Raw genomic sequence first — 26,419 nt, 5'->3', positions numbered from 1 at the left:
GTTCGCCGGTCTTCGGTCATCGTGACAGAAACGTTTTATATATCATTTTGACGATATATCGTCATATCACCCAGCCCAGTTGCAGTGATGCATCATATTTTAGCATGTAAGGTCTTACATGTAATCTGCAAAGTATCTAATACAGTCGTCACAATGAAAATAAGTAAAAATGCTCAAATTTCAAACTTTCAGTAAGTACAGTAGCTGGGTAGATGAATTGTGTTAACTCTAAAATGTATAATTAAAAATGTAACTGCCATATGCAAAATGCATTTAATGATGAATTTAGTGATGTGTATTGATCATTTAATTAAATTGATCCCATTTAATTGATCCAAATATGTTTCCCATTAAATAAAAGATACATGGAAACCAAACAGAAGAAATGATTTTAAAAATGACTTCTGTCCGTCTGTCCAAATCTAATTACGAATCACTCATATAGGTGTCGCTGTTTGCTGCAAATTCAATGTTAAAAGTGTGAGGAAAAATATAGTAAATCATACATGAGATGCATGTTTTTCTTGTCATTCTACGACAGTAAGAGGGACAACCCAGCGGAAATAAGTCTGTTCATAAGTCATAGCAGAGGCAGTGAAGCACACTGCCGCCTTCTCACAGGAGGAGGGAGGCATTCTGTCAGAGATGGAAAACTGACTCCACTTCACATTTTGCTTCATCAATAACCTTTGATAAGATGTAGAGCAACACATAGAGACAAATAAACAAAAGAAAAAAGAAATATATTTATATCAAAGTTACTAAAGAGACAGAGACCTAGCAAGACATCGTTTCATCTCCAGACTGACAAGTGTCCCATTGTTGTCATCCTTCAGCGCTACTTTGTTGTTGTTGAAAGCATCTCTGGGTTGCTGTTATCAAAGGCATAAATCACAGAGCTGGAGAGAGCCAGGTGGCTTTCATATGAACTGCTGCACACATGCTCATGTCTCACCTCTCCTCTGATCAACGGAGACCTACAGTACACACAGAGATTTCCCCCCACATAAAATACAGAGACTGGTGTCTGGGAATGAGCCAGAGAGAGAGAGAGAGAGAGAGAGAGAGAGAGAGAGAGAGAGAGAAAGAGCATTTACATGCACACCAATAATTCAATTATAACCAGACTAATGCAATACGCGTATTATTGCAACTCTCATGTAAACACCTTAACCGGGTTATCTTACTCACATTAAGGTCCTAATCAGAGTAAGCATAACTTGATTAACAGAGCTGGGTTGCTTGTCAATCATTCAAATTAATCTTGCCATGTGTATGTCTGGTTTCTTTCAGTGTTTGGAGTCTGTGCACGCGCCACAAAGGTCACACGGTGAACAGGATGCCAAGCGGTATGTTTGAAACAGAATAGCTAGAGATGGTGGAAAAATTAAACAAAGAACTAAAATAAAATTAAACTGTAAAATGGCAAACACTAACATGAAGATGACCTATACATATATGCATCCATACAAATATGTTATTCCTTTGTTCTATTAGAATGTATTGCCACATGTCCTTTTGTCCACCAACCTGACTGCTAGACAGCTAAGCTTGGGATACATGAGGAAGTCAGGTTGCTTTACTTTAACTTAACTACACTCTTTAAGGGGCATTATGCAGATTGTACACATCCAGTTCAATTTACTTATATAGCCTGATGATGTTAACAGGGCTATCTCATCTTGAGCTTTATTTTTAACACAAAGCATGTGTTACAAAACTGGAGTAGAGCGTGACAGTATAAATGGTATAGATAGTACACCGGTATGAATCTGCCCTACGTTATGAATTTTGACTAAACCGTAGAGCCCTCCTTTTGCTTGACATAATGCAGTAAAGACCCTTACACTGAGCTAAAATAGAAACACTGTGCTGCAACAAATGTCTTTCGGTTTAATTAAAGGTATTCATTTTGAAAGATTCTGTTAGTAGTGAAAAAACAAACAAAATGGATAGCCGAACCACAAAATTGAAAACTGAATACCTACTTAATGAACAAATATCTGAATAATCAAATTTACGGATCCAACTCTACTTTTAACTATGTGAAATACAGTATGTCCTAGTAATACAATTAAGAGTAGGCTACAGTAGCTGCCTTGCAGTTGCCATACCAGTATTTTACCTCTTCAGGATTGTTTATATTGAAATTTAAAAGGAACACACCGACTTATTGGGACTTTAGCTTATTCACCGTAACCCCCAGAGTAAGACAAGTCGATACATACCCTTCTCGTGTCCGTGCGTGTTGTAACGCTGTCTGACGGTTCCACCGGTAGCTTAGCCTAGCACAGAACCTACAGGTAACTGCCAACTAGCCTACTGCTCCCAATAAGTGACAAAACAACGCCAACATGTTCCTATTTGCATGTTACAGAAAGGCTTGCTGCAAAGCAAATCACTCCGCCCAAGTAGCAGAAGTAGCAGAGCTTCGCCTTCTGAGAATATAGTTCCCAGTTTGTTTACGGTTAGAAGATGGCTATGTCTCATGTTACGTTGTTTTTTGTACACGCTGTGACTATACAAATCACACCATGTAAATAGGAACATGTTGGCGTTATTTTGTCACTTAATCAGAGCAGTAGGCTAGATGGAACGAGTTACCTGTAGGTTCTGTGCTAGGCTAAGCTACCGGTGGAACCGTCAGACAGCGTTACAACACGCACGGACACGAGAAGGGTATGTATCGACTTGTCTTACTCTGGGGGTTCCTTTAAAGAAAAACGAATATACCATTATTTATACTGTTACTAACCGTGCTTCAAATTATACCATGACCGTGATCCAAATTATACCATAACTAGGGCAGTGCCCGTTTGGAGTGTGTGCCTGTTCGGAACTGGCCAATTGCTTGGTTCCCAGCATTTCTTTTCCCCTTTTGTTCTCTTACTATAAACATGGTTATATCATTCGCGGCTCGGCTGCGGCTCATCTAGAGATTCTGCGTGTCCCCTTTTTTCGACTAGCCGTCACACATCAAGGTAGCTATGTAGCCCGGGCAGAGGAGGGAGTGAGCCTGGCTCAGCCTGCTGGGGAAGCCGCTTTAACAGTATGCAGAATGAACGGAGAAATGTGTGCAACCGCCGGCAACAAAACAACGTGCTGTTGAGCCCAAGAGCCTGGGCGTTCATCTTACATGTGTTTGTGTACGATATAATAATTTCATCATTTGCATGTAGGGTAGACAGCAATCATTTTTTGGCAGATGACCACTTTTTGGCAATCACAATCATCATGCCATACCACATAGCCCTACTAGGGACTAAAAGTCAGGTTATCTGGGCCTCTGATGCATCTATTCTGACCAGTCTTTAAATCTGTGTCTTGTTAATCCCCCAACTTCATGGAAGTGCAAAATTAAATCGCTGGAGTACGCCTTTAATCTGAGTATTCAGAGCAATTCTTAAAATAGCAATATAACACTAAAATAATAATGTGACAAACACTGAAAATATCACGGAAACTAGGGGTGTGCAAAAAAATCTATTCACATTTGTATCGCGATTCAAGCTCTACCGATTAAAAAAAAATAATTTCCGCTACACTTCAATATGATATCCCACTATCATGAGATACTGTTGCTGAGAAATGGGTTGACGTGTTGGTTAGCACAACAGCTACTCACATCAACTACTCAACTGCATTTAGTGTTTTTCCACAACAGCTGACCACAGGACATGATGTATCTCTTCATACTTTGAGCCAGGCTTTCATATGCCATTTGAGAGCTTTTGCCTTGAAACATACCTCAGGTGAATATGTGGTAATATTGTTGGTAGTGCCTTAACATACTGGCTAGACAACACCAAGACCCCTAACCTCTGCAGTATGACAAGAATAGTCAATTTTCTGTTGCTCACTGATATAATCACACATCACTTCACTACAGTATGTGTTGGTGTGTATGTGTTTGTTCTTGTTTGTGTCCCTTTGCCAAAGCTGTGGTTCTTTTGAGCCACAGGTAATGGTTTCTGTCTGTAATGAAACCATTTGGCACACTGATCCTATGCCATTAAGACTTTGTGGCTTCTGATTGGGGAGAGAAAAAGTCAATTACAGAAGTGGAGTGAGCCCAGAGCTCAGCAAAGCCTGGCTTTATGGTGGTAATTGCACACGTATCTTATACCTTTGAACAACATGATGAGGCCAGGAAGGAGATATATTTGGTAAAATTTAAACTGGGTAACCTTTCAGAAGCACAAAGAACAAAAATCCACCATGCTGGGGGAGAACTGCTGTTCCTTTACAAGACATAATCATGTACTAAAATTAGTTTGACACACCGAGTCACATCATCCTATCCACTGTACCCATTACAGTGTATTCTGAATTCATATGCCACATAAACATGTGGGCTTAGGACAGCAGTGTGTCTTGTAAAGCCACCATATAGCAGATGGTTAACATATAATGTGATTCCTGTGGATTTCTCCACAGGAAGGTCAGAGGTGAGGTTGAGCTACAGACCTGCCTTGCTGAGCTAGTAGGGACTGAGTGATTTGCTCAAGGACACTTCAGCAAGGTGGATTCTTGCTGAAAAGGGGCCTTGATCCCTGAGCCCTTCAGCTGAAGAGCAGTCTTCTGACTCACTATGTTGTCTGTTAAAACTGGCATAATGAATTGCAGATTGCCTTACCAGTTTCTATATTACATGATGTATACTGACCATATAGACGACTCTCTAGTCTAGAGGTCTAAATAAATCAACTGTAAATTAGAATTAAAGGAAATATTTAATAGGTTTTATATAATGTTGCTCACAATCCCTTAACTTGGAAATAACTCCTGCCTCCGAAACTGCAAACTACGTACACACATCACACAGCTGTACACTGGGTGTGAGTGACTGTGGTGTTGTGATGTGGTGTAGAGAGCTCAGCAAAAGCTCAGTGTCTTTTACTTCAATTCTCCGTGACAAGTGTGCATTTTCTTTGTAGCTGAAGTGCATGGCAGCATAGCATCAAAGAGGAGAAACTAGGCTCTTTATTGAAGTGCAGCCGCACTTTCGACCTCTTCTTTGTCCGCCTTCCAATGCACTTCAGTCAAAAGGAAACGGCTCCTATGCTGCAGAACTGATCTAAACACATTTTGCTTTCACACAAGCCTCAGACACACACACGCACGCCCGCCCGCCCACACACACACACACACACACACACACACACACTAGTTAAAGAAAAAGGAATGGAGAGCAAAACAATAACGTGTGAAAAAAAATGCATTTCAAAAAGAGAGGGGGAATCTGTCAGAATAGATAAGGCAAAAACATTTAAATTCTCTCACACTAAAGAAAACGTTAAAAAGAGTGACACTGGTATGTGAATGGGACAGAGTCTTGGTTCACAGCCCTAATATTCAAGGCAGTTCATGATGGTGACTTAAATAGAGAGAGACAGACAGGGAGGACACAGATGTCTGACCTTGCAGTGGTGCTTATGTAATGGTCTGCTTCAGTGCATTTAACTGCAGTGCTCCTTTCCAACCTGGGATCAGTAAAGGAAACATGTCTCTGCAGTCCAATCTCCTCTGACATCAGTTCTGACACTCAGAGAGTATGAAAAGGTCCTGTGAGCTCTGAGTGAATCAGTTGTTATGGCCCTGCCTTTGTGGTCCCCATGGAGCCAATCATAATAATTAAACTAGACTACTTAAGCCTAGTAAACAGCCTTAATTTTTTATGCATTTTAATGTCCATTTCCCAGTTCTGAGGGTGGTAGTGGAGGGGACAGATGAATGATGAAGGGGGGTAATTTTGTCTCAAATTAAAGTGAGTGCATAAAGTGTCATTTCACCATTCAAGTTAATTATGTATTTGTGGATTTGCACTGATCAGTGCTTTTGCAAGAATTACAAATGTCGAGCGGAAATAAAATACAGCTTACAAAATGTTAGTGATAATAAGAAGCACCTTTGCACACACTCTTTCATGAATATGATTTTATAGCCAAGTTAAAACAGTTCACATACTCCATTATATTTTAGCTGGCTCCATGCACTGCTGTTACACAATCTCCCACTGCTCCAGATACCAGGGGCAAGTAGGGTAACATGTGGCATGACCCAAAAATAGCACTGCAACATTGGCTTCCACTTAATTGCTGGAGCTGTACAACAATGTTTCCACATAGAGTGGAAGGAACTGTATGCAGAGGGCTGTGCTATGGTTATGAATATACTGTATGTATACACGTTCATATATGTATGCATGTGTCCCATGCACTAGGGGAAGAGTGGATGAGAGCAACTGGAGCACAGTCAGCAGGAGGGAGAGGGAAAATAGAGGGAAAGGAGGGGACAGCTGTAGACACCAAGCAAGTACCCACCTTGCTGGGCCAGGAGCTTTCGAACAGTGGGTGGGATCAAAACAACAGGCAGCAGACACTGAGCATGGTCTCACAGATACACATATTGTACTCCTCGGCCCAGCTCCATGTCTGTGCTCCTTTTCTGTCCACCTGCTGGTCTCCAGCAGTGTCTAAAGGTGGGCAGCCATGTCTGAGGCAGGCCAGCTCAAGTTTCATTTCTAGACCAGCAGCTCAACAGTCGAGACATAATGAGCTTTAGGGTTGCCACTCTGCCTCTTACAGCAGCTCATCTCCCTACCTAGACAGTGGGTCTCCATGGCAGACTGTTTGCCTGCTTCAGCGTGTGAGAATGTGTCTGCTTTCCTAGGGTGAGTTAAGACCTGGGCAAATGAGGTGAGCCATCTCTTCCACTTTCAGGAAATAGCCAGCCTTTCAGCGTTGCCTGTGTCAGAGTGCAGTAGCTGGTTTTTGCAGACAGATGCTCACGCACCCGAGGAGACACACGTGTATGTGCACGTGACCGTACTTGTGTGCATGTGAGCACACAGACAGACCAGTACACACTGCATCTACACAGGAAAATAAAACCAGAACCAAAAAACATAAATAAACGAAACCAGTGGTCCTGTAAAGCACTGAGGGGCAAGTTGGTGGAGTGCTGCTACACCTGTTGAATCCTTGTCAAGGAAAACACATACGGTACATTGATAGCGTCTATAGTGTCTCCGTTTGACACTAAAGCAAATGTACATAAAACTGTTTTCAGGGTTGTTAACAGAGAGAAGAGCTCATCTAAAATCAGTCTAGCTCTATGACTGCACACACAGAAGCAGACAGGGCGTGACATACAGTGCTGTCCGCTGACGTCAGAGCAGCACACTCACTACTGTCACAGGGAACATGGCCTGGGGAGCTCACAGAGTCTGCATGTGCAAGTGTGTGTGTGTGTGTGTGTGTGTGTGTGTGTGTGTGTGTTTGTGTGAGTGTGCAGTCAGCATTGCTGTGGAGACAGTGAGGCAGTGAGGCAGACAGGAAAGCAGAGAGAGGCCCCTGGTAAAGTCCCTTCACCTCCTCTGCCTTCATACGCAGCCCAGAAGAGTCTTTGATTGTGTCAGTTTAATGCATGTGTGTGTCCGAGTGTGTGAGAGAAAAATGTGTTGTGCATGGTCGTTCGAGTGTGTGAGGTCACATCGCTCCTCGTCAGGCCCTATTTTAAGGCCTGCGACTCATGGAGTGCCGCGGCCTCAAAAGACCCATTGGGCTAATGATCAGCCTTGGCAATTAAAGTCAATCTGTGAGTCAGTGTGGCATCAGGAGGGCCATCTGCTTCCAGCCCTGTAGCACTCACTCTGGCCTGTGGGACCACTTGCTGGGGTCACAGCTCACCCGGCTTGAGAGATGGTCACAGGATCTAAGGAACAGTCTGCTGAGTAACTCCAGTTCAATAGAGACCTGTTCTACCAATAGCACTGCTGTGTGTGCTGCCGCCGCGTCTCATGAGTGCAGTAAAAACACAAACAGTGGGATCTGTCTTATGGAGGACAATGTTGCATGCACCCATGACACAGGTAAGCTCCTCATCAGCCTCAGGCCAGTGATTTTTTCCACCTGCTCCAGTACTGTAGCCAAGAAGTGGGGTACTTTTTGTACTGAAATGGGAAATATAAGATGTCTGAGAGCTTCAGATCAGCTGATAATGACTGCACATGGTGTCCCAAACTACATCATCATCCACATAGAAAGTAATGGACTATAGCCAGCAAGAAGAGAGTTTCATTGGACAGGAAGTTTGAAACGGTGTCTTCCACACTTTTAATTAGTGGGATACTCGGGTCAACGTTGATACAATGTCTTCTCTGGATACACAAGGCTGCAACGGTACTGGAGCAATGCGAGTTGAGTTTGAGTTGAGCAAATGGAGTTTGCGCATCTGCATCTGAAGAAGACTGTGCTGAAATGAATGGATTAGATTTCCCGAAATCACACTCTAGCAGCATGTAAATACATTTTTAGTTTGTCTTTGATTCCAACATTGTGATGAATTGTTACAGAAAAGAATTCTATGCCTGAGGGCCTTTACTTTGAAAATGAGCTACAGGAGTATGCTTTAACACCATGTTAACATGGGAAAAGGTTTGCTCGTTCTTTCAAATGTTCACTTTGGCTCATCAGCAGAGCTTTGTCCTATGAAACCTTTGCTTCAAAAAGTTCATATCTCTACATAGTCCACACCTTACCATCTCCCAACAGCAGACGGTTCCTAAACCCTGGGAGGCTAACTGGTGGTTCAGGCCAATGCCCTGGGCGTGACCTCTGGTGCATTCATTCATCATATGCTTGGTTGGCTCTGCCCCAGTTTATAGGAAGCCAGGAACAGACACTATGATACCAGTTGCACAGGTCAGCAGCTCTCTTTCCCTATAGCCTACCTCCTGAGAGGGCAGCTGCTCCCTGTATCTTTATATTCTTCTCCTACAGAAAAAAGGGGGGTCAACAGCTCAGTAGCCTTAATTTTCCTATTACTTACAGTTGCATAGAGCACCATGCACCTTTTATAGGTGTAACCTCAACAACCAATGCAACATCTGTGTCGTTTATTTGAGGACAATCTATACTGTAACCACGGTTGCTAAAGTTAAAATAACTGTTCTGTTCTTTTTAGTGTTAATAACATATTCACCAATTCTCTCTCTCTAATAATTTGCTGGTTGAAAATATTCCGACAGCTTAATGTTTAGTATTCTCTTTTCGGTAGATTGTCCTGACATCTGACACGGACCCTATTTGTGGGTTTTATTCAGTTTTTCAAAAACTGTAACTTGTTTGCTTGCCTTTCACTTCACACATCAATGTACAATATGCATTTCAGCCAGATGCACGATCCCTTAAGCAATTATGGGTCAAGTAACTTGAATCAGGACAATTCGAAATGGACAGACATGTGAGCGGTTATGGCAGCCGAATCCCTCATCTTCTGCTTATGGGACAATCTTGCAGCAAACCAGGCCACCCTGCAGGTTTTAATACTCTGTCGAATCCAGAACCACCTGCTAGGCTGAGTCCTGTTCACATCCAGACAGAAAAAGTAATCTACTCTTTAAAAATGGCATTTTCTGTCACTAAGATTTGACGGAGTGTGCTGTCGTGTCTAAGGAATGGTTGGTTAGTGGAGGGACGGAGGCTACCGCACTATCCCACACTTCATATCTGACGGGGAAAGAGATCTGACACAGATGAAGCGTGTGACACGAAAAGGATATGGCAACAAGGATGGAAAAACAGATGGAAAAACCAATCCTCCAACACCAACAAACCTACCCAAAAACTGGTTAAATAGAATGTGTTGTGAGAAAGAAATATAATGTATAATATAATGTATTTGTACTGTATATATATAATTATTTTTTATATATTAATTTTTTTTAAGTGTTAAGGTAACTGGTAACCCTTCTGTGGTCATTGCACCCTTGCTACACTTACTGCTGCCCTCTCCCCTCCTTATTATTCTCTCCATTCTTTTACTACTTAAGAGGCTGACTCACAGGACCTGAATTGCTGTTTGTCTGTCATGACATCTGGAGTAGCTGGATGACTGAGTGTTATGTCTTTCTCTCACTCAGTCTGTGTCTTTTCCCTGATGGGACCCCACTGACATCTTCATCCCTGGTTTTTCAGTGTAGCATAATGACCTCCTACTAGCAACCCTAATGGAGCCATAATGGTCATTTATGCCAAGGGAGGCTCTAAGGGCACGGCTGTGGAGGCAGCGAGTCGCACAGGAAGATGGGAGACGGAGAGAACCTCCTGGTTAAGTCCCTCCACCTCTGCCTCTTCCCTTCATACACATCTCAGTCTTTGTATAAATACCACTTTTGTGTGTCGTGCGTGTGTGCATTCAACTGCTGTGTGCATTCATGTGTGTGTAATGAAAGAAACTGATACAAGACTGGTTAACAATAGAACGTACAATATGAATGTATCAGGGGTGTTTCCCTGCTTTTAATGTTCACTTCTACAGCATATTCACATGCATAATGCACATATGCACACTACATTTTCTTTTTCTAATTACATTTTCCCTCATGCAGACAAGCTTCCTATTCATGCATACATCATACACACAATGGCGTATACCACCACTCTTAAACCTCTCTTCTATATTTGCTTCTACCACTGGCAGAAATAATAATGTACATAAATTACAGTGCATGAGCTTAACTTGCACTTATTGCTATTTTCTTTCTAGCCACTTGCATATTAATATGCACAGTAAACACAAGGACCTTTCACTGCATACACTCTTAGCCTTGGTTAATCTTTAAAAAGACGACAGTTCAATGTACTGTTGTGATGAAATAAGATACTTCTTTAAATGTGGCTTTCAACGCCTTAATCACATGAGGTCCTCCAAACTAGACACCTCATGCTTTAACTGCAGCACATCTTGGGATTTTCCCCTGGGGGCTGCAAGTTGAATAATACAATAGCACATTTATCAACTAGCTAATGCTAATTAGACTGTTGCACAGAAACGAGAATAATGTACAGTAATGTTCCCTATGCTTTGTCAGATCCTGTTTTCTCTGTTTCTAGCAATACTCATTTGAGTTAAAGTAAGAACATAAATAGCATCTTATCTAATTACTGGTATTTAATTATTATCTAAATACTATTAGGTATCTATGTATAAAAACAAATAAAGGAATAAGAAAAAAACATAACAATGATATGATCTCCTCAGGTAATGCACAAACAGGCATGCCAGGAATTCAGGGAGAGCTTGAAATGAATGAAGGTGGCAAATACTGTGGCCAGGCACTGTTTCCTCCACTTGAAGTTTAAGAGAGACATTAACCAGATGCAGTAAAGCAGCTCAAAACAAGGACAGATACATTTTTCAGTACTACTACAACAATGTGAATTGTCGTCGTTTGAAGCTTTCTGAAAATCACTTTTTTTTAATGTTTGATAGAAATCAAAGTGAAGTCCTTTTGTACCTTGTTTTGATTCAAAGATACTTTCAATTTTAGCTTGCTCTTTGTAGCCTGATAAATGTTAGCTCTGAAGTCTGATAATTCAAGTCAAGTTCTGTGATGCTGATGTGCGCTGTATTTGCATACTTTGATTTTTGCCCCAGCTGCCATCCAGGATGAGCAGAGCAGTGTACTACATATTGTTTAGAGTGAATGCTACTTTCAAGTTTTCTTTTAACTAATGTGGCCATTTCTCAAAAGCAGTTATTTCATTCATGGTTTGAATGCCATAGTGGGTATGTGTGGTTATATTTTTGATAGAATATTGCAACTTCGTCACTTTAAATTGGTTTAAGTTCATATTAACAGCAAGCACTCACTGAGATGCACAATGATCAGCTACAGCTGTATGTTTATAGGCAGCTGTGTTCAATGAAATGAGAAAATGAACTGAAGCTACATGAATGACATGTTAACTACATACCTTAGCTCAGCCTAAGTGATACTGATACCTACACTCACAGATATGTACCATCCTGACATCACTCTAAAGCTATCTGACAGTGTTTGCAGGATACCTGCCAATTTTGTCATCTCACTTTAACAGCATATTTATTACGGCATCCAGTTAATGATAGGAACTGTGGCAGCTGTTTAAGGGTTGGTTCTCCCAAACTGCAAACAAAAATACTTTCTAACATAACTCTCACCTCCATTGTATTATGTTGGCAGCACAATCATGATATCTTTTAACCTAGGTAAATGAAACCAAAAGTATCTGCATGGCTAGGTAGCAGAAAATGTACAGCATAGCCCCTTTCTCACTGGACTAAAAACCCACTAACATCTGACTTTTGTCTTTAGTGGGAAAGGTTATTGTCGGCATTCGTTCCTGGGACAAATGACTCGGCAGTAGTAACGGGTATTTATCTGTTCCAGCTCTGATCGGCAATGATGGAAACAGGACACCTGGGTGGACACACTAATTTTCACCCCTTTTCCAGCACGATTCTGTACAGTGCTCGAACATCGTTCCAAATTAGTCAGCACTGAATATGAAAGAGAGACTGAATAAGTAACCAATATAAACTAGAATTACTGACTCGCGGCTGTATGCCTCCGCCAACCAGTCAAGTTGCAGTTACATCCATGGGCCCTATTTTAATGATCTAAGCGCACAGAGTGATGCACCTGCCGCAGGTGCGTTTAGGGCATGTACAAATCCACTTTTGCTAGTTTAACGGCGGAAAAAAGGGTCAGTGCACCAGACGCATGGTTCAAAAGGGTTGTACTTAGTGTCTTAATTAATCATTGGTGTTTTGGGTGTAACATGCAATAAACCAATCAGAATGTCATCTCACATTCCCTTTAAAAGTCAGGGGCGTTTGTACCTTGGCACATTGTTATTATGATGGCGGAAGTAAGCTTGTGCGTGAAGTGAAAGCACGCGAGCAGATCATATAGCACTATGCCAGCAAAACTCCATAATACTATTTCACATTGTAATATTTTTATTTTTAATGTTTTGCATGTTTGTGTGATGCTGTGCGTCCCTGTGTGTGTAACAAGCATAGTGTGCGCGCATTTTACTAATGCGCTGTTAAAATAACAATGAAATGCTGCGTTATTGACTTTAGACCAGGTTTTTGTTGATCAATGGCGCAATCACTTTCCGCTGCCTCAAGATAGCAATACGCCAAGAATGCACCTGAACACACCTCCCTGTAAGACCAGCACGCACAGATGGGCGTCGGGCTTTGCGCTGCGCCGGGTGCAAAATAGGGCCCCATGTCTGTCCAAGTAGACATTTGTGTTGAATTTGAAGAAATTCCCTCCAAGGGTCCCTGAGATATCATGTTCACGAGAATCGGACGGTCGCCGGCACGGAGGCATAAAAAGATTTAACCACTGTAACATTTTTTCACTGACCTCCATGCTGCTTTCTAGAGTTTACTGTTCACTAACCCTGTTTTCGGGCACATTTCTGACGTAGAACGTAAAACCCCAAGAAAAACAAAAACAGAAAGGCATACTCATCTACTGGTAATAGGAAATGAGTTTATTGCCTATTTGTAGGTTTAATAAATCTGCATATACACGCTCATTTTAGTGGAAAAAAGGGTAAGGGTAATAGAGAAAATATGTTTTGATTGTAAATTTGGTGAATCTACGTAATCTAAATAGTCTGTGCAGGATGGGTTTAACATGTTGCTTACTATTGTGTTCCTCTTTTCAGTAAGTTAACCTCAATTATGCAAATATGTCAATCAGCTTGATTAACAATACACTTGGCATCTTTTTTAGAAGCATTTCCTGGGTGTGTGTGCAAAGGATCTTTGGTAAAAGCAAAGATGATGCTCAATTCATAGTGAGGTTACTTCAGGGACTGGAAATGAATATGGAAATTCAGCTACAACTCAAGAGTAAAAGTGTCAGAAATATTAGCATTATTTTCTTTCCAAATCATCAAGTGCAACATCACCAGTCTGGGGGGCTGGTATTATTTGAAGGTAAAGACAGTGACAGCCTCTGCAAACTTCATCTTAAACAGTGGGAATAATGACATCCACACAGAAAACAGCAACGTGACAACACAAACATATCACATATCACATTTGCATGCATATATTACAGTCCCCCCCCCTGCTTTCATTTGACACTGACAATACCACTGCTTGCCATCAAAGTCCTGAATGTGCAACTGCACATGCTGAAAAAATGTTCTGACATTTTTCATCACAAATGGGTTTAGAAAGACAATGACTGTCACAAGTAATTGTGTATCATTGTGTTACAAGTCTCTCGGAAGAGATGGACCCTACCAATAAATTGATTGATGTAAAGCTGAGGGAAATGGGTTACTTAAACATAGTAAACAGTAAAGTTATTGTATCCACTATTACAAAAGCACTGATAAATAGAAGAAAAAAAAACAGTTCTTGTGATGTTGCTAATCATTCGTTACACCTCCGTACCATCTGTAATTCAGGGGTAATGGAAAACCTTGTTGCCTTCTTGATTGTCACTACACTTGCAGTATGTAACATCATCTTTGAAATTCAATTCCAGCTTTAGTTCAAGCATAATGCTGCCACGAGGTAAACAGCGTGTGATTACAGACTTGCATATAAAGTACAGCTTGGAACTGAGCAAAAAACAGAGAAGGCATTTAACATAAACTTCAATACTCTGTTATCAGTATGAATGCATCCTATAACAGCTAAACATCTGTCTAAAATATGTGCAAAGATTAGTTCTATGCACAAACAGAATTTCAGTCCTATAAGTGCAACCATAAATGTGTAGATTTAATGATATATTTATAATGATATTTCAAGAGGAATGTACATGAGTCTTTCAGGGCCTTATGATATTAAACCTGCAGCTATTTTTCAAATACTCCTATTTTCAACAATAAGCTGCTTGCATTTTAGTTCTGCAATTACAGGCCCCCTGAGGGTTTTTCTTTGCAACCGAACACCCTTTTGTTTTCATTCAGTGTTTCTTATCAAACTGAATTGTGTTAGGGTGAGTAGTATTTTCTACCCCGAAAACATTTGCAAAGTCTATTTTGCATTTTGATGTTTCAAAATCTGCATTGTTAACAGCAGCAGCCTTCTTCTCCAATTTATTGGCACATTATTGCACCAGCAACTGCATTACTGCTTTCTGCTGTCAGCAGATGTGTCACATGGCTATCATGTCGCCTCCATGGTTGTGGAAGTGGCATCATATAACTAAGTGTATACAAATGTTTACTATTCAATATTACTCAGCTAATATATGTCACTACACATCACTGTGTCAGAGAAACATTTTTTGACAGTGTTTGCTCAGTGTGGTTTTAGGTAACTGGTTGTTCTCTGCCGAAAATAGTTTTTACAGTAACTACTTGTTGAAACACAAATAAATACACCTGTGTGAGTTTGCATTTTGGGGAAATGCTCTGATAAATGCTCACTTGCATGGACAAGTTTTTGACAGACTGAGGAAGATCTGATTTACATCAGTAATATGTGAAGGTCTCTTAGTGCATTAAATAGTAATGATGTCTGTGCTATGATGGATTCATTTTGTAAGCAACTCACGGCATACGAATACAGACACATGGAAACATGCCGTATGTGATCGATATCAAAGGCACTTTGTGATCAATGTTGGAATTAATTGGAATTGTCACAAGGACCAGAGTGCTTAGTTGTCAGATACTGTTGAACAGCCGTTGAGCTGGTGTCTGCTTTGAGTCTAACTGGCTGCACTTAACATTGTTTTTTTAACCATGGTTGTGCATATTTCACGTGTATTTTACAATAGGTTCTGTTTTCTACACTTGCTGCAGGGATGACAGCTTTGGTTTCTCCTTTTCTGTATATGTCTTATTGAGTTTTCTTACTTAATTCAGTGTTTCTTCACTGATCAATGTTTTATCACTGTTTTATCTTGACAATTGGACAATTGCCTAACCACTTTTTTTCCTGTTAACAGTGGACCCCTGAGGTTTACTGGGTGTAAAAAAGCCTTGAAATTCTGCCCACAATTTACGCCTCTTGGATCCAGGCTGCCTGGCCTCAGCTCCATTTATTTATAGGAGTGTTTCAACAGGGTTGTGTACAGTGAGAAAAAAAGCTTTGATCCTACATTGAGGATGCTTTCCACATCTTAGTAAGGAAGGATACCAGTCAATATTTGGCCTGAGGTTATTTAATTTGGACAAGGAGTTTGATTCATACATTAAAAATTCCAATTACCCTGTCAAGAGTTGAGCGAGCCCAGAGGAGTCTGTTTTAATCATACAGCTTTATCAAACTCTTTAAATTGAGTTTAACATGGACAGGATCATACATTCTGCCTCGGGGAAGGTGATAATTTGTCCTAAACAGTAAATATTTAAAAAACCCATGTTTAAATAGAATTTCTTATACGGAATAAACACTGATTGCCCCTTTCCTTTTCAATCTCTTCTCTCTCTTTTTGTTATACCCAAGATCATACACTTTTTAAAACACTTTTACAGAACATGAAGGCTGGATAAATACTGATTTAAATTGTCATCTCAGATGTATGCTACACACAACAACAATCATGTACATTGATAGTCTTAAAATTCACATTCAGATCAATTAGTTTTCGAAAGAATGAGTCATTATACTGCTAACCTATTCCATTTGAGAAAATAAATGAACAGACAAAAATTGCTTAATTCCCACATTTGTATGCTACCCATATTTTCCGACATTGATGAGTAGGTGCTATTCCATTTTTTCTGTCAAATAATGTTGTGGTCAGGTATAAATCTAGCATGTGTCTGATCTGCAGGTGGTCACAGCTGGACCTCCTGCCTTACCATTCCCGAATCTATTTCAGAAAGATATTACAGAGATCTGAGCTGCTGTCAGATATTTCCCATTCCGTCTTATCAGTGGAAGGAATGATGTCTGGCACAGCAAACAAAGTTATGTGTAAATTCCTTAAATAAAGCATGAAATTGACGGGATGCCTGTCTAAGTAAGGCACCAAAGAGCCACAGGCCCTCCTGCAGCAGACAGGTACAGCTGCTCACCTCCAGACTGCACGCCTTCCATTTGGACTCCCATTAAAGTGTCCGCTGCTCTGAGTCAACACTTTTAATGCAGAAAATGACTTCATTCATTTTCCATTATAAGAACCACGTTTTAAAATCTGCCTACACAAAGCGCTGCTTATTTCTCTGCTTCTCCACAGATGAATTTGCATACATTGGGCCACGACGAAGATGAAGAACTTCACCCATTTTAGACATTTGGTCATGGTAGTGTTCAAGTATGGGATAAAAAAGACTAAGCAATTTACTTCACTATACATCAGCTTTCGAAGGGTACTTCAGAAATCCAGACACGTAACATACTTATAACCCTGCAGACTATTTGGTGACTGACATGTATATTGATGAGTGTTTGTGTATGTAAGTGCAGCACAGTCAGAACATGCACACACTTGTGCATGTTCTGACTGTGCTGGGGAGTGCATGACAGAAAACAGCAGCAACATTGATATTTTAAGAAAGCCTTTAACTCACCAGGGAACTGGTAGCTGTAGCTGGGTGCAAATCCAGTGTATCCGCGGCCATACGTTGCCACAATATTAGGGTAGCCTTTGATAGAGAGGAAAGAGATTAAAAAGAGATGAGAAGAGAACTAGATATAATGTGGATAATACATACAAATGTGATACCAACACACACACACACACACACACACACACACACACACACACACACACATATTGGGTGTGGCTACTTATACTTCTATCCACTTTGAGAGGAAAACAAATCTGGAAAGGCAGGCTTTAAAACTCCTGGGAATCCAGACTACTAACGTGTTCTCATTTTGTCAAGCAAATTCTAATGTAACTTAATACCCTGAAAAATAAAACTATAAGAATCCACATGAAATATGAGCCTAAAATAGTTAGGATTAAGTACTACATTTTGGGAACACTATTTTTCAAGTCTTGTGTGTATTATGTATTACCCTAGCTTGCTTTGGGCGGCATGTATTTATAGCTCATAATGTTGATGGTAGATTGTCAACAGATTGACATTTGCTTTGTGTGCAGTTTGACAACAAGCACCACCCTCAATCAATGGTCAACTGTCAGAATTACATTAGCCTCTAATCTTGATGTGCTGCTCTTGTTGTTTTTCTGGACATATTTTACAGAATCTCTCTTTAAAGCAAGTTACCCTTCATGGATCAATAACCTGTTTAATTATATTAGATTTTAACACACTTAAGGTACACAGGAGCCGTGGAGCAGTTAATAGAAAGGTTTTTTATTTTATTTTTTTACACTGATCCCTATCAGTAGACCTGGTGCCAAATGTGGTGCTGATTCTTAAAGAGTTTAAACCCAAAGAAATTAGAACCTCCTAAACAAATAATACTCCTCCTGGTTCTTTACTGTCTCATTTATTTTCATTTTTTGTTCAACCAAACTGTCTCAGGCATTTTTATTGCTCAGTGTAATAACACTTTATATCAGGTGCCTTGAAATGACGTCGGCATCTATTTATATTCTGTGCATCTTTATCATAGCAGAAAGGTCAATGTGTTAATATGGCTAGATGCAGATTTATTTAAAGCATAAATGTGGGCAATGATGTAAATGGACATTGCAGTTTTTTTTAAATGTGTGCACAACTGTTTGTATGTGTATTATTGTGTGTACTGTAGATTTGGTGTCAGTTTGCCGATTTTCAACAACTGGTCTGTGCAGTGTCGACAGTGTGTTCCGTTCAGCAGGCTCTCTCTAATCATTCCGGCTATGCATTAAAGCTGAGTATCCCCTCTGTCCATCATCATGCAGTGACAACTGTACTGCCCTTTCCAATCACACAACTTTGTAGCCAGGGTTCTCCTTTATGTCAGCCACTAAAATAAGATTTAAGAATATGTAGGAAACACCCTCATATCCCATTTTAATGGGGGATACTACATACAGTAAGTACATCGGTGTTAAACCAGTAGTAAAAATGCATGATTAGTTAGTCAGGGTAACCTTTTATTCAATGAAAGAGATATTTTGCTGATTTTAATACAGCTTTGTGTCTTGGCAGTATGGGCAGTGTGTGCAGATCTCCTCTGTGGCCGTAGCGCACGGAGCTCGGAGCATCGGAGGTCCGCCGAAGCCAATCACCATTCATCTGCACACACTGCCCATACAGCCATGACACAGAGCTGAAATAAATAACATCGGAAAATTATCCCTTTAAGGTAAAATTCAACTATTCAATAATATAAAACTTACTGAGGATGGAAAAATGTGACTACAAATTCTCATTTGTAAACCAAAGTCAAAGTCTGTGTGAGGGTACAGGCTTATTTAGAAGTTGTGCTGTCCCTGGATGGATGGAGAGTTACAATGAGGCCAGAAGAGGACCCAGTGTTATTAGAAAAATGTAAGAGTAGCAGATGTATTGTTCATCTGCTGTCAGGATTCTTATTACAACCACAGACCCAGCAGTTAATTAGCTGGACAGTTTTCAGACAGAAGCAGCTGTGGGCAACATATTGAGAAACGGGGTGTGAGGGAGCAAGCAGCTAGGAAGTGGGATACAGACAAAACAAGACATTTGAGAAGAGTGGGTGGGTGAGCGAGTGGGCCTGTGTGAGTGTCAGTGAGAATGTGAGCACCATCAAAGGTAATATAAACATAATTAACCCTCTAATTATGGTATATGTCTCAGTCTTTATCTGTTGTCCTCAAGCTATTATCACCTTCAACCATAAGTCTGGACTAAATTACCCAATAAGAGGAAGTCCTTTAGGCCAGGAATGAATCACTGGAGCCAACCTTGATAACTCTTTCTTCATTGTGTGTAAATTACACCTCAAACTGACCTCGGAAACCTTTTTCAGGTTTTTGTGTCCTCAGTTCTCGTTACGTTATGTACTCGTCTGATAAATTGGCTGTAGTCACATCTGAATGTCAACGTTTTCTCCTATAGACACTGCAGACTAATAGAGCTTACAGTAAATACAATATTTCTAAATAATAACTACTAAAATTAACTATACAAAGTAAATACTGTATTGCATTGCAGTTCTGGGGCAAGAATAGAGCTAGGAATGTAAACATTTTGTCCAGAGATGGCATGTATACACTTGTATGCATGTGTCTACAGCATGAAGGCGTCAAAACATATTTTGCATATTAGTGTGTGTGAGTATGTGCGTGAGTGTATTTCGGCTGTGTGTGTGTGTGTGTGTGTGTTGAGCATGTGTGTAGATGCTCTGTTCTGTATGCCTCAGAGCCTGTGCCAGCTGGAATCAGAAAGGTTGACCTTGGTCATAAATATCTAATCAGTGTTTGCTGTCCATGAAAAAGTTCAATTTATTCCTGACCCAATGGGAAAATGCCTCTCCAAGACCCTCTCTCGCAGACAAAAAGAAATGCAACTGCAAGGGAGGCGGTGAGAGGAACCTTAACCTGGTATGGATGAAGTAGGAAGGAGGCTACACCAGAAAAAAAATATATAAATCCTCCATCAGCTGCTGATGAGAAGTCATCACCAGGAAGTTACAGATGGATAGCTTTCACACAACCCCTTCATTGTTTGTTTGGTCTGAAAAGAACTGTGATATGATACAATGAAAAGCTATCACGGTCTGCAAAATATTGGATATTATGTGTTTGATACTGTCTTACTGTCAAACAGAATAAATGCCAAACTGAAATTGTTGGCTTAGATAGTGCAGCTTCTCATACTCCCTTATTTTCTGAAATGGCAAAACCACTTCCCTCGTCTGATGTACTGCATTACAATGGGTTTCACATTACGAACCGGAGAATTTGCAGCAAGATGTGTGCACTGAGTGTATAAGGAGAGGGCTACATAGAGGAATATTAAAGTGTTGGGAAAGTGGATTAAGATATGTGCTAAGTTAAGCTACCTTCTCATGAAACCCTTAGTATGTGCATACAAACAAGAGAATGGGAGAGAAAGAATAAAGAAAAAAGAGAACCCACTGTTTCTACCATTTCACTAAATAAAGCCTGTCATTGTGCTTGGCCTGGTGGCGGCCTCTTAGTGGTCTTATTTGCCTTATTAATATGCATGCTAATGTACCTATTTTATGGCTCAACAGTTCTGATTCACTTTAAAATCAATTATCCATCTGGTACACCCATACCTCGCTCAGGCTCAAATGTGTATTAATTTCAGCAAACATACATCGGGCACAACACAATAAAGATAAATGCCTCGATTAGAGGCAGTAAACAAAGGAGCTAGGGATGGCTTTAATGAGATTTGGCACAAAAGGAGCTTACACTTTCTTAAATAATGAGCCTAGGGTCCCCTTTTTCTAAATGCAAATGATATAAAGGAATGTTTCGCTGTCCTTGTTCCAATTTCATTTAGATAAGAGCGTCTCCAAACAAGTTGGCTGTTAATATTCTCACATGAGCACATCACTGCCTTTCTGCCTGCTGTCTCCCAATGGAGGGGAAAAGTGCTGTCCTCTTCACAGACACATTAGTACGTAATAAGTTCTGAAAAGTTCACTGTGCTTGGTAAATACTTGGATACAAAAACACTTGGCCAGTCTTATGTTACCACAAACAAAATGTATTATCAGTCTCATGGCAAGGTCAACCCTAGAATAACCCTGACAGTTTATGCAACTGTAGATAGATGAATAGATACATAAATATATGGACACAAAGACAGAAACATAAATAGATAGATACTATAGAAAAATTGTTTGCTGCACCTTAATATTCCTTGTTATGAAAATTATTCCACAGCTCAATAATTGGTCACTGGTTCTTATCAATTTGTTTAAATAAAATGCACCTAAATATGGCTTGCTATCGACTTTCAAAGGCGCTTTAATCATTACGTTACCTTATACAGATAAAAATGCATGACTGTGGCTCTGCTTGCACCTGCTACGAGAGGGAGGGGGAGGGCATGGCAAAATGAGTCTCTTACAATCAGCAGCATGTCTCTTTTGCTTTTGAAGGAAAAAATAAATCTTTCATGTGAGGGCAAATCCATTTGGTTGGGTCGCACATACAAATGATATGCATTGGAAATGAGACAGACAGACAGACAGACAGAAACGCACACAGAAAGACAGACAGTTAGACAGATAGATAGATAGATAGATAGATAGATAGATAGATAGATAGATAGATAGATAGATAGGTAGGAGACAGTGGGCGGGTGGGGAGGAAGGGAGGGAGGGAGAGAGTGCAATAGTGTTAAATAAAAAGGGCCACAGGCATGGGCTGGATGGTAATGAAGAGGGGTGGGCCAGCAGCTGAGGTCCCTGTAGATGAGATCTCTCTCTGACATGTGTGTCCCCTTCATTACCCATTAAGGGGGGCACAGTGATGAATCCTTAATATGACATTACACCAATTTTCCTCTTCATTTAGCCTGCTAATGTGCTGGTCTGCTCCTATATGCCCAAGGGCTGCCTGTACCAGACTCGACCAGAAATAGACCACAGTGGCCACTGGTGGCACACCTTGAAGCAGCCTAATTAGGGGCAGCGCCCACCTAATGGGGCTATCTAGACGAGAGTTTGCATAAGTTGATTTTTTTTAGAAGGTAGAAATTGATGACTGAATGGCGAGCATGTCTCACACCTCCTCTGCACCTACCCCTGAAAAATGACTTACATTTTATGTTTTTATTTGCAACCTGGTAGAACATTTGTCTTGTCAGTTCAAATTGTATGCCTAATTTTAAGCCTGGCAGATATTTTTAGCATGATTTCAAACGTATACATGTACTGTATGTCATATAAAGGATGTATATGGATCACTTGTTTGGGCATGTGTGTGTGTGTGTGTTGTTGTGTAAGCAGATGTGTGTATGACTCACTCAGCATGCCCATCCCCAGCATGAAGGCATCCATGGTGTAGGGCAGACCCCTGGCTCGCCCTCGTGTACCTGGTGGGAACATCACCTCCTTGGGCTGGGCCTTCTTACATTCTACCTATGTAGACAGACAAACAAACACATATGCACATGTTCACACACACACACACACACACACACACACACACACACACACACACACACACACACAGAGAGATACAGAGCATTAGACTGTGTAGGTACACAACCAGACAGATCTGACAGGGCTGTCTCAGCTCTTTAAGGTGGTTTTCTATTTGACTTGCACAGCGCTAGATGTTTTCCATAGAGAAAAACAAGACTGAGTCAATCTAAGCACCTCACATTTTAGAGGAAAGTCTCCAAGGAAAACTTACAATCATGCTCCTCCTGCATTAAAGCAAAGGTTATTGCTCCAGTGAGCATGTGCCCAATGCCTCGGGGAAATACAAGCTTAATACTTTCCAAGTGTTTCTGAGACATCAAGGTAGGAGAAGCTCTGTTGCAATGCCATTACCACAGTCCCGCTGTGTGGCAGTATGTCAAGTTTTTTGTGAAAGGCAGTTCTTTGTTTAATCCACACAGAATAATCACAAAAGCAATAATCTCTCTAGACAACATCTCCATGTTTCATTTAACTTAAGTTAAATGAAGGAACTTAAGCCCTTGCCAGGGCAGTGTGTTTAAAATCTAAAGCTGGTCAAAAAAGTGTGTTTTAAAACTCAATATGGTTATTTATGTGGGTCTATGGTTCTGTTTGTGCACATTGGCGTTTGTGTTATTGGTGTATGTCTGCCAGGCTGGAGTCCCTAGCGCCCGACAGTCCAATTCCACCCGCAGCACCGATTTCTCCCCTGAATTTCTTTCTCTCACACCACTTCTCACACATACAGGTTTGTTCATTTCTCATCTTGCAAGAATGACATCTCCTCCTCCTACATAACACATATCAAATGAGGGATGTGACAGGGGCAGATGAGGAGAAGGAGGAAGATGAGAGTCCTATTTACCACGTATCTATCCTATCTCGATGAATTATAGAGAAGCACGATCGGCTGACAAGGGTGGCATGGTCTTGTGTCTGTTGGTTTTCTAGGCTGAGTCGGTTCACCATGCTGCACAATCTATTTGCTCCACTGCTTGCTTGGCATCAGCCTGTCCATCTGTTTGTCTGTTTGCCTCCTGGCTCTCGGCTGTTTCTCCCTACTTCCTCCACTTAAACAGGGCTTTCTCGGCTGCTGCGATTCACATGTCATCCTGGCCTGCTGCACAAGACAGGCTACTGCGCCAGTGCTGTGTACACCTCAACCAAGGTACAGCCTGGCATCCATACAAATAGGCTCGCAACTCTGACAGGGCAGCGGTGCACATTACTATTCACACACAAACTAATTCACACATGCACAGTGGTACACACAACTGGCTATTGCAAGATGCCAAACTAAAATAAAACTTCACATCTGTACGAAGTTGCTGTGCTAAATGAATAGCACAACACGCTCTGTGTATCCAGCAGAGAGCAAGAAATGTAAAGATGGGACCCTAATGAAAAAGGTTTCTATCACAGAGGGAAAGTTGCTGCGTTGCAGAGCTGTGATTTGTTGCTGTTAGCAGCCTTTTTATTTGAAGCAGACCAACTAAAGTACACAGTTCCCTCAGCCACTTTGTAGCTGTCACAGCTACTCTGCCCTCCTTGCTCGCCTGGAATGGTTTGACATTGTGCTGAAGAGAGTACAGGCGCTCTCATCGTCAGGGAATGACCCCCGGCATGAAAGTAGGAACTGGGTGGGACAAATGGGTCCATTAGAAATCTCTGTACACTGCTGAGATATTCACATGTTCACATAGCTGGGTGACAAATACAGTCTAGTTCAGAGAGAGTGTCTGCTCAGCCTCCTACAGCAGCCACAGCCACATCCAACGAGTTGGACGCTCAGGTAGCCTGCTGGGAGTAAGACAGACCCGGGTGTGAGTCATGCCTACATGCTCTCAGATGCGGATCTTTGATATTCAGAGAGAGGGCTTCTTGTCATGGATTTAAAACAAGCCAGGAACCAAGATCTGTGGTGATACAAGTGTGGGGGTGTTCACCTGCTTCAAACACACAGGAGTGTGTGAGGGAGATGAGGCAGGCGCTTTCAAGAGTGAACTAAGTCAAAGAGAGAGGAACAGAGAGGACGACAAGACAATTCTGAGCCTGACAATGAAGCACTGCAAAGGTTCAGTAGTTGTGAATGCCGGGATTCATATTCTTCCATGTGGGAACTTTGACAGACTGAACCTTTTGCCACATGAACTGTGGGAAAACATTATTTATACATTTACATACATTTATGAGCTCTCATTTTAACTGCAAGTATAGTGCTGAACTGTGGCTTGTGTAACTTGTCTTGGACTCTTGATGTTATAATGGCAGCACCACATAGTGTTGTGAAAAGTATCACAATCCACAATGTAGACATTGTGAATGGATGTGTTTGAGCACCATTGTGCCAGTGAAAATGGCATCCATTAAACCTGCCTTGCCTTCACAGCCAGATCATTTTTCACACACACACACACACACACACACACACACACACACACACACAAACACACACACACACACACACACAGACACACACACACACACACACACACACTTGCAAGACAGCTGACTGTGAAAGTGAATCGTTCCCACAGTGTTGACAAGGTATGGTTACCTCAACCTGCGTGCTCTCAACATACTGTATATCGAGATGTTTTCTCCTACTCCGCTGCACTGACATACTGCAGTTGATAGCTTATCTTTGAGATTTGTGTCACTGTAGCACAAGATAAAGTCAGGGGAGGGAGGAAACAGAAATTAACTCTAAAAGTTTAAATTCATATTTTGAGTAAGTTATTTGAAATACTGATCGTGATTGCTTGAACGGCTAAGTTAGAACAACTAGGAAGTCTTTACTGTGTTAGTTTGAATGATTCAGTCATTCAGACTTCATCACGCCACATACAACTGTTAAAAAAAGTCCTTGGATCTCGTCCAAGCAACCTGCAGCCCAGTTTGTCAGGAGTAAAAAGTAATCCAAACCAACAACAGGAAATTAACCCCAAAACGCAGCGTGCTATAAGGAGACAGATGTTGATATATAGTAGCCTGTGGATACTGGAAGTAATTACTGATGCTCATATTTACCACATATACCACGTATTTTTGTTTAAGTCTTCTAACTGGAATAATGCCCAGTTAAAAGTTTAGTCATAAGGCTTCTTTCTGTATTCATTTTATTCATCTGTTTGTACATTTCAAAGTACTATTTAAACATTGTTAAATAGGAAAACAAATACAAAATATGTAATGTTTCAAAATAGGGTATCTTGCTAAAGCGATTTTGCAGCCCGTGTCCTTGGTAAAGCTTTTAAATTCTGGGTGAGATAAATAAACAACAAATTAAATCATTGATACATTTCATATCACCTCTATGATAATTCAGTGCCATTGCAGAACATTTCATGTTGTTCTGCTACTGTCTTGTTCTGGTTATGAAATCTGGATTTTTTGAGGTTATTCTTTCAAAAATAATCATCTACCAATAACCAAGGTTGATATTAAAGTTATGAGGTGCACATACTATATGCAAACAGACATATGGCAACAGGTACTTGCAGAACCTCACAAGCATTCCTTGATCAGTGTAGTAACCATTTTTGTATTCATGTGCAAACCCTTTGATACAGAGCAAAGAAACACTTTAGTTATGACCTTTTCAATA

At 40.8% G+C, this 26,419-nt stretch overlaps 1 protein-coding gene across 19 annotated transcripts in view; it reads right to left on the bottom strand.

Annotated features, from left to right (window-relative positions):
- Positions 1-26,419, bottom strand: part of LOC116064801 (RNA-binding protein Musashi homolog 2) — a 249,196-nt gene that overhangs the window by 33,389 nt on the left and 189,388 nt on the right. For all 19 annotated transcript variants that reach the window (XR_004108610.2, XR_004108609.2, XR_004899210.1 and 16 more), the window contains exons 9-10: positions 22,653-22,767; positions 17,334-17,408 (exon numbers count right to left, since the gene is read on the bottom strand). Coding sequence is in view for 16 of the 19 variants with exons in the window: in XM_031320064.2 (XP_031175924.1) it covers positions 17,334-17,408; positions 22,653-22,767 (190 nt within the window). In the remaining 3 variants the exon portion in view is untranslated. The remainder of the gene's footprint in view (positions 1-17,333; positions 17,409-22,652; positions 22,768-26,419) is intronic.

This window comes from Sander lucioperca, chromosome 13 (genome assembly GCF_008315115.2).
Source record: "Sander lucioperca isolate FBNREF2018 chromosome 13, SLUC_FBN_1.2, whole genome shotgun sequence".
NCBI classification, from domain to species: domain Eukaryota; kingdom Metazoa; phylum Chordata; class Actinopteri; order Perciformes; family Percidae; genus Sander; species Sander lucioperca.
Note: the sequence above shows the minus strand (reverse complement) of the source record. Positions and strands in the feature narration are given on the sequence as shown.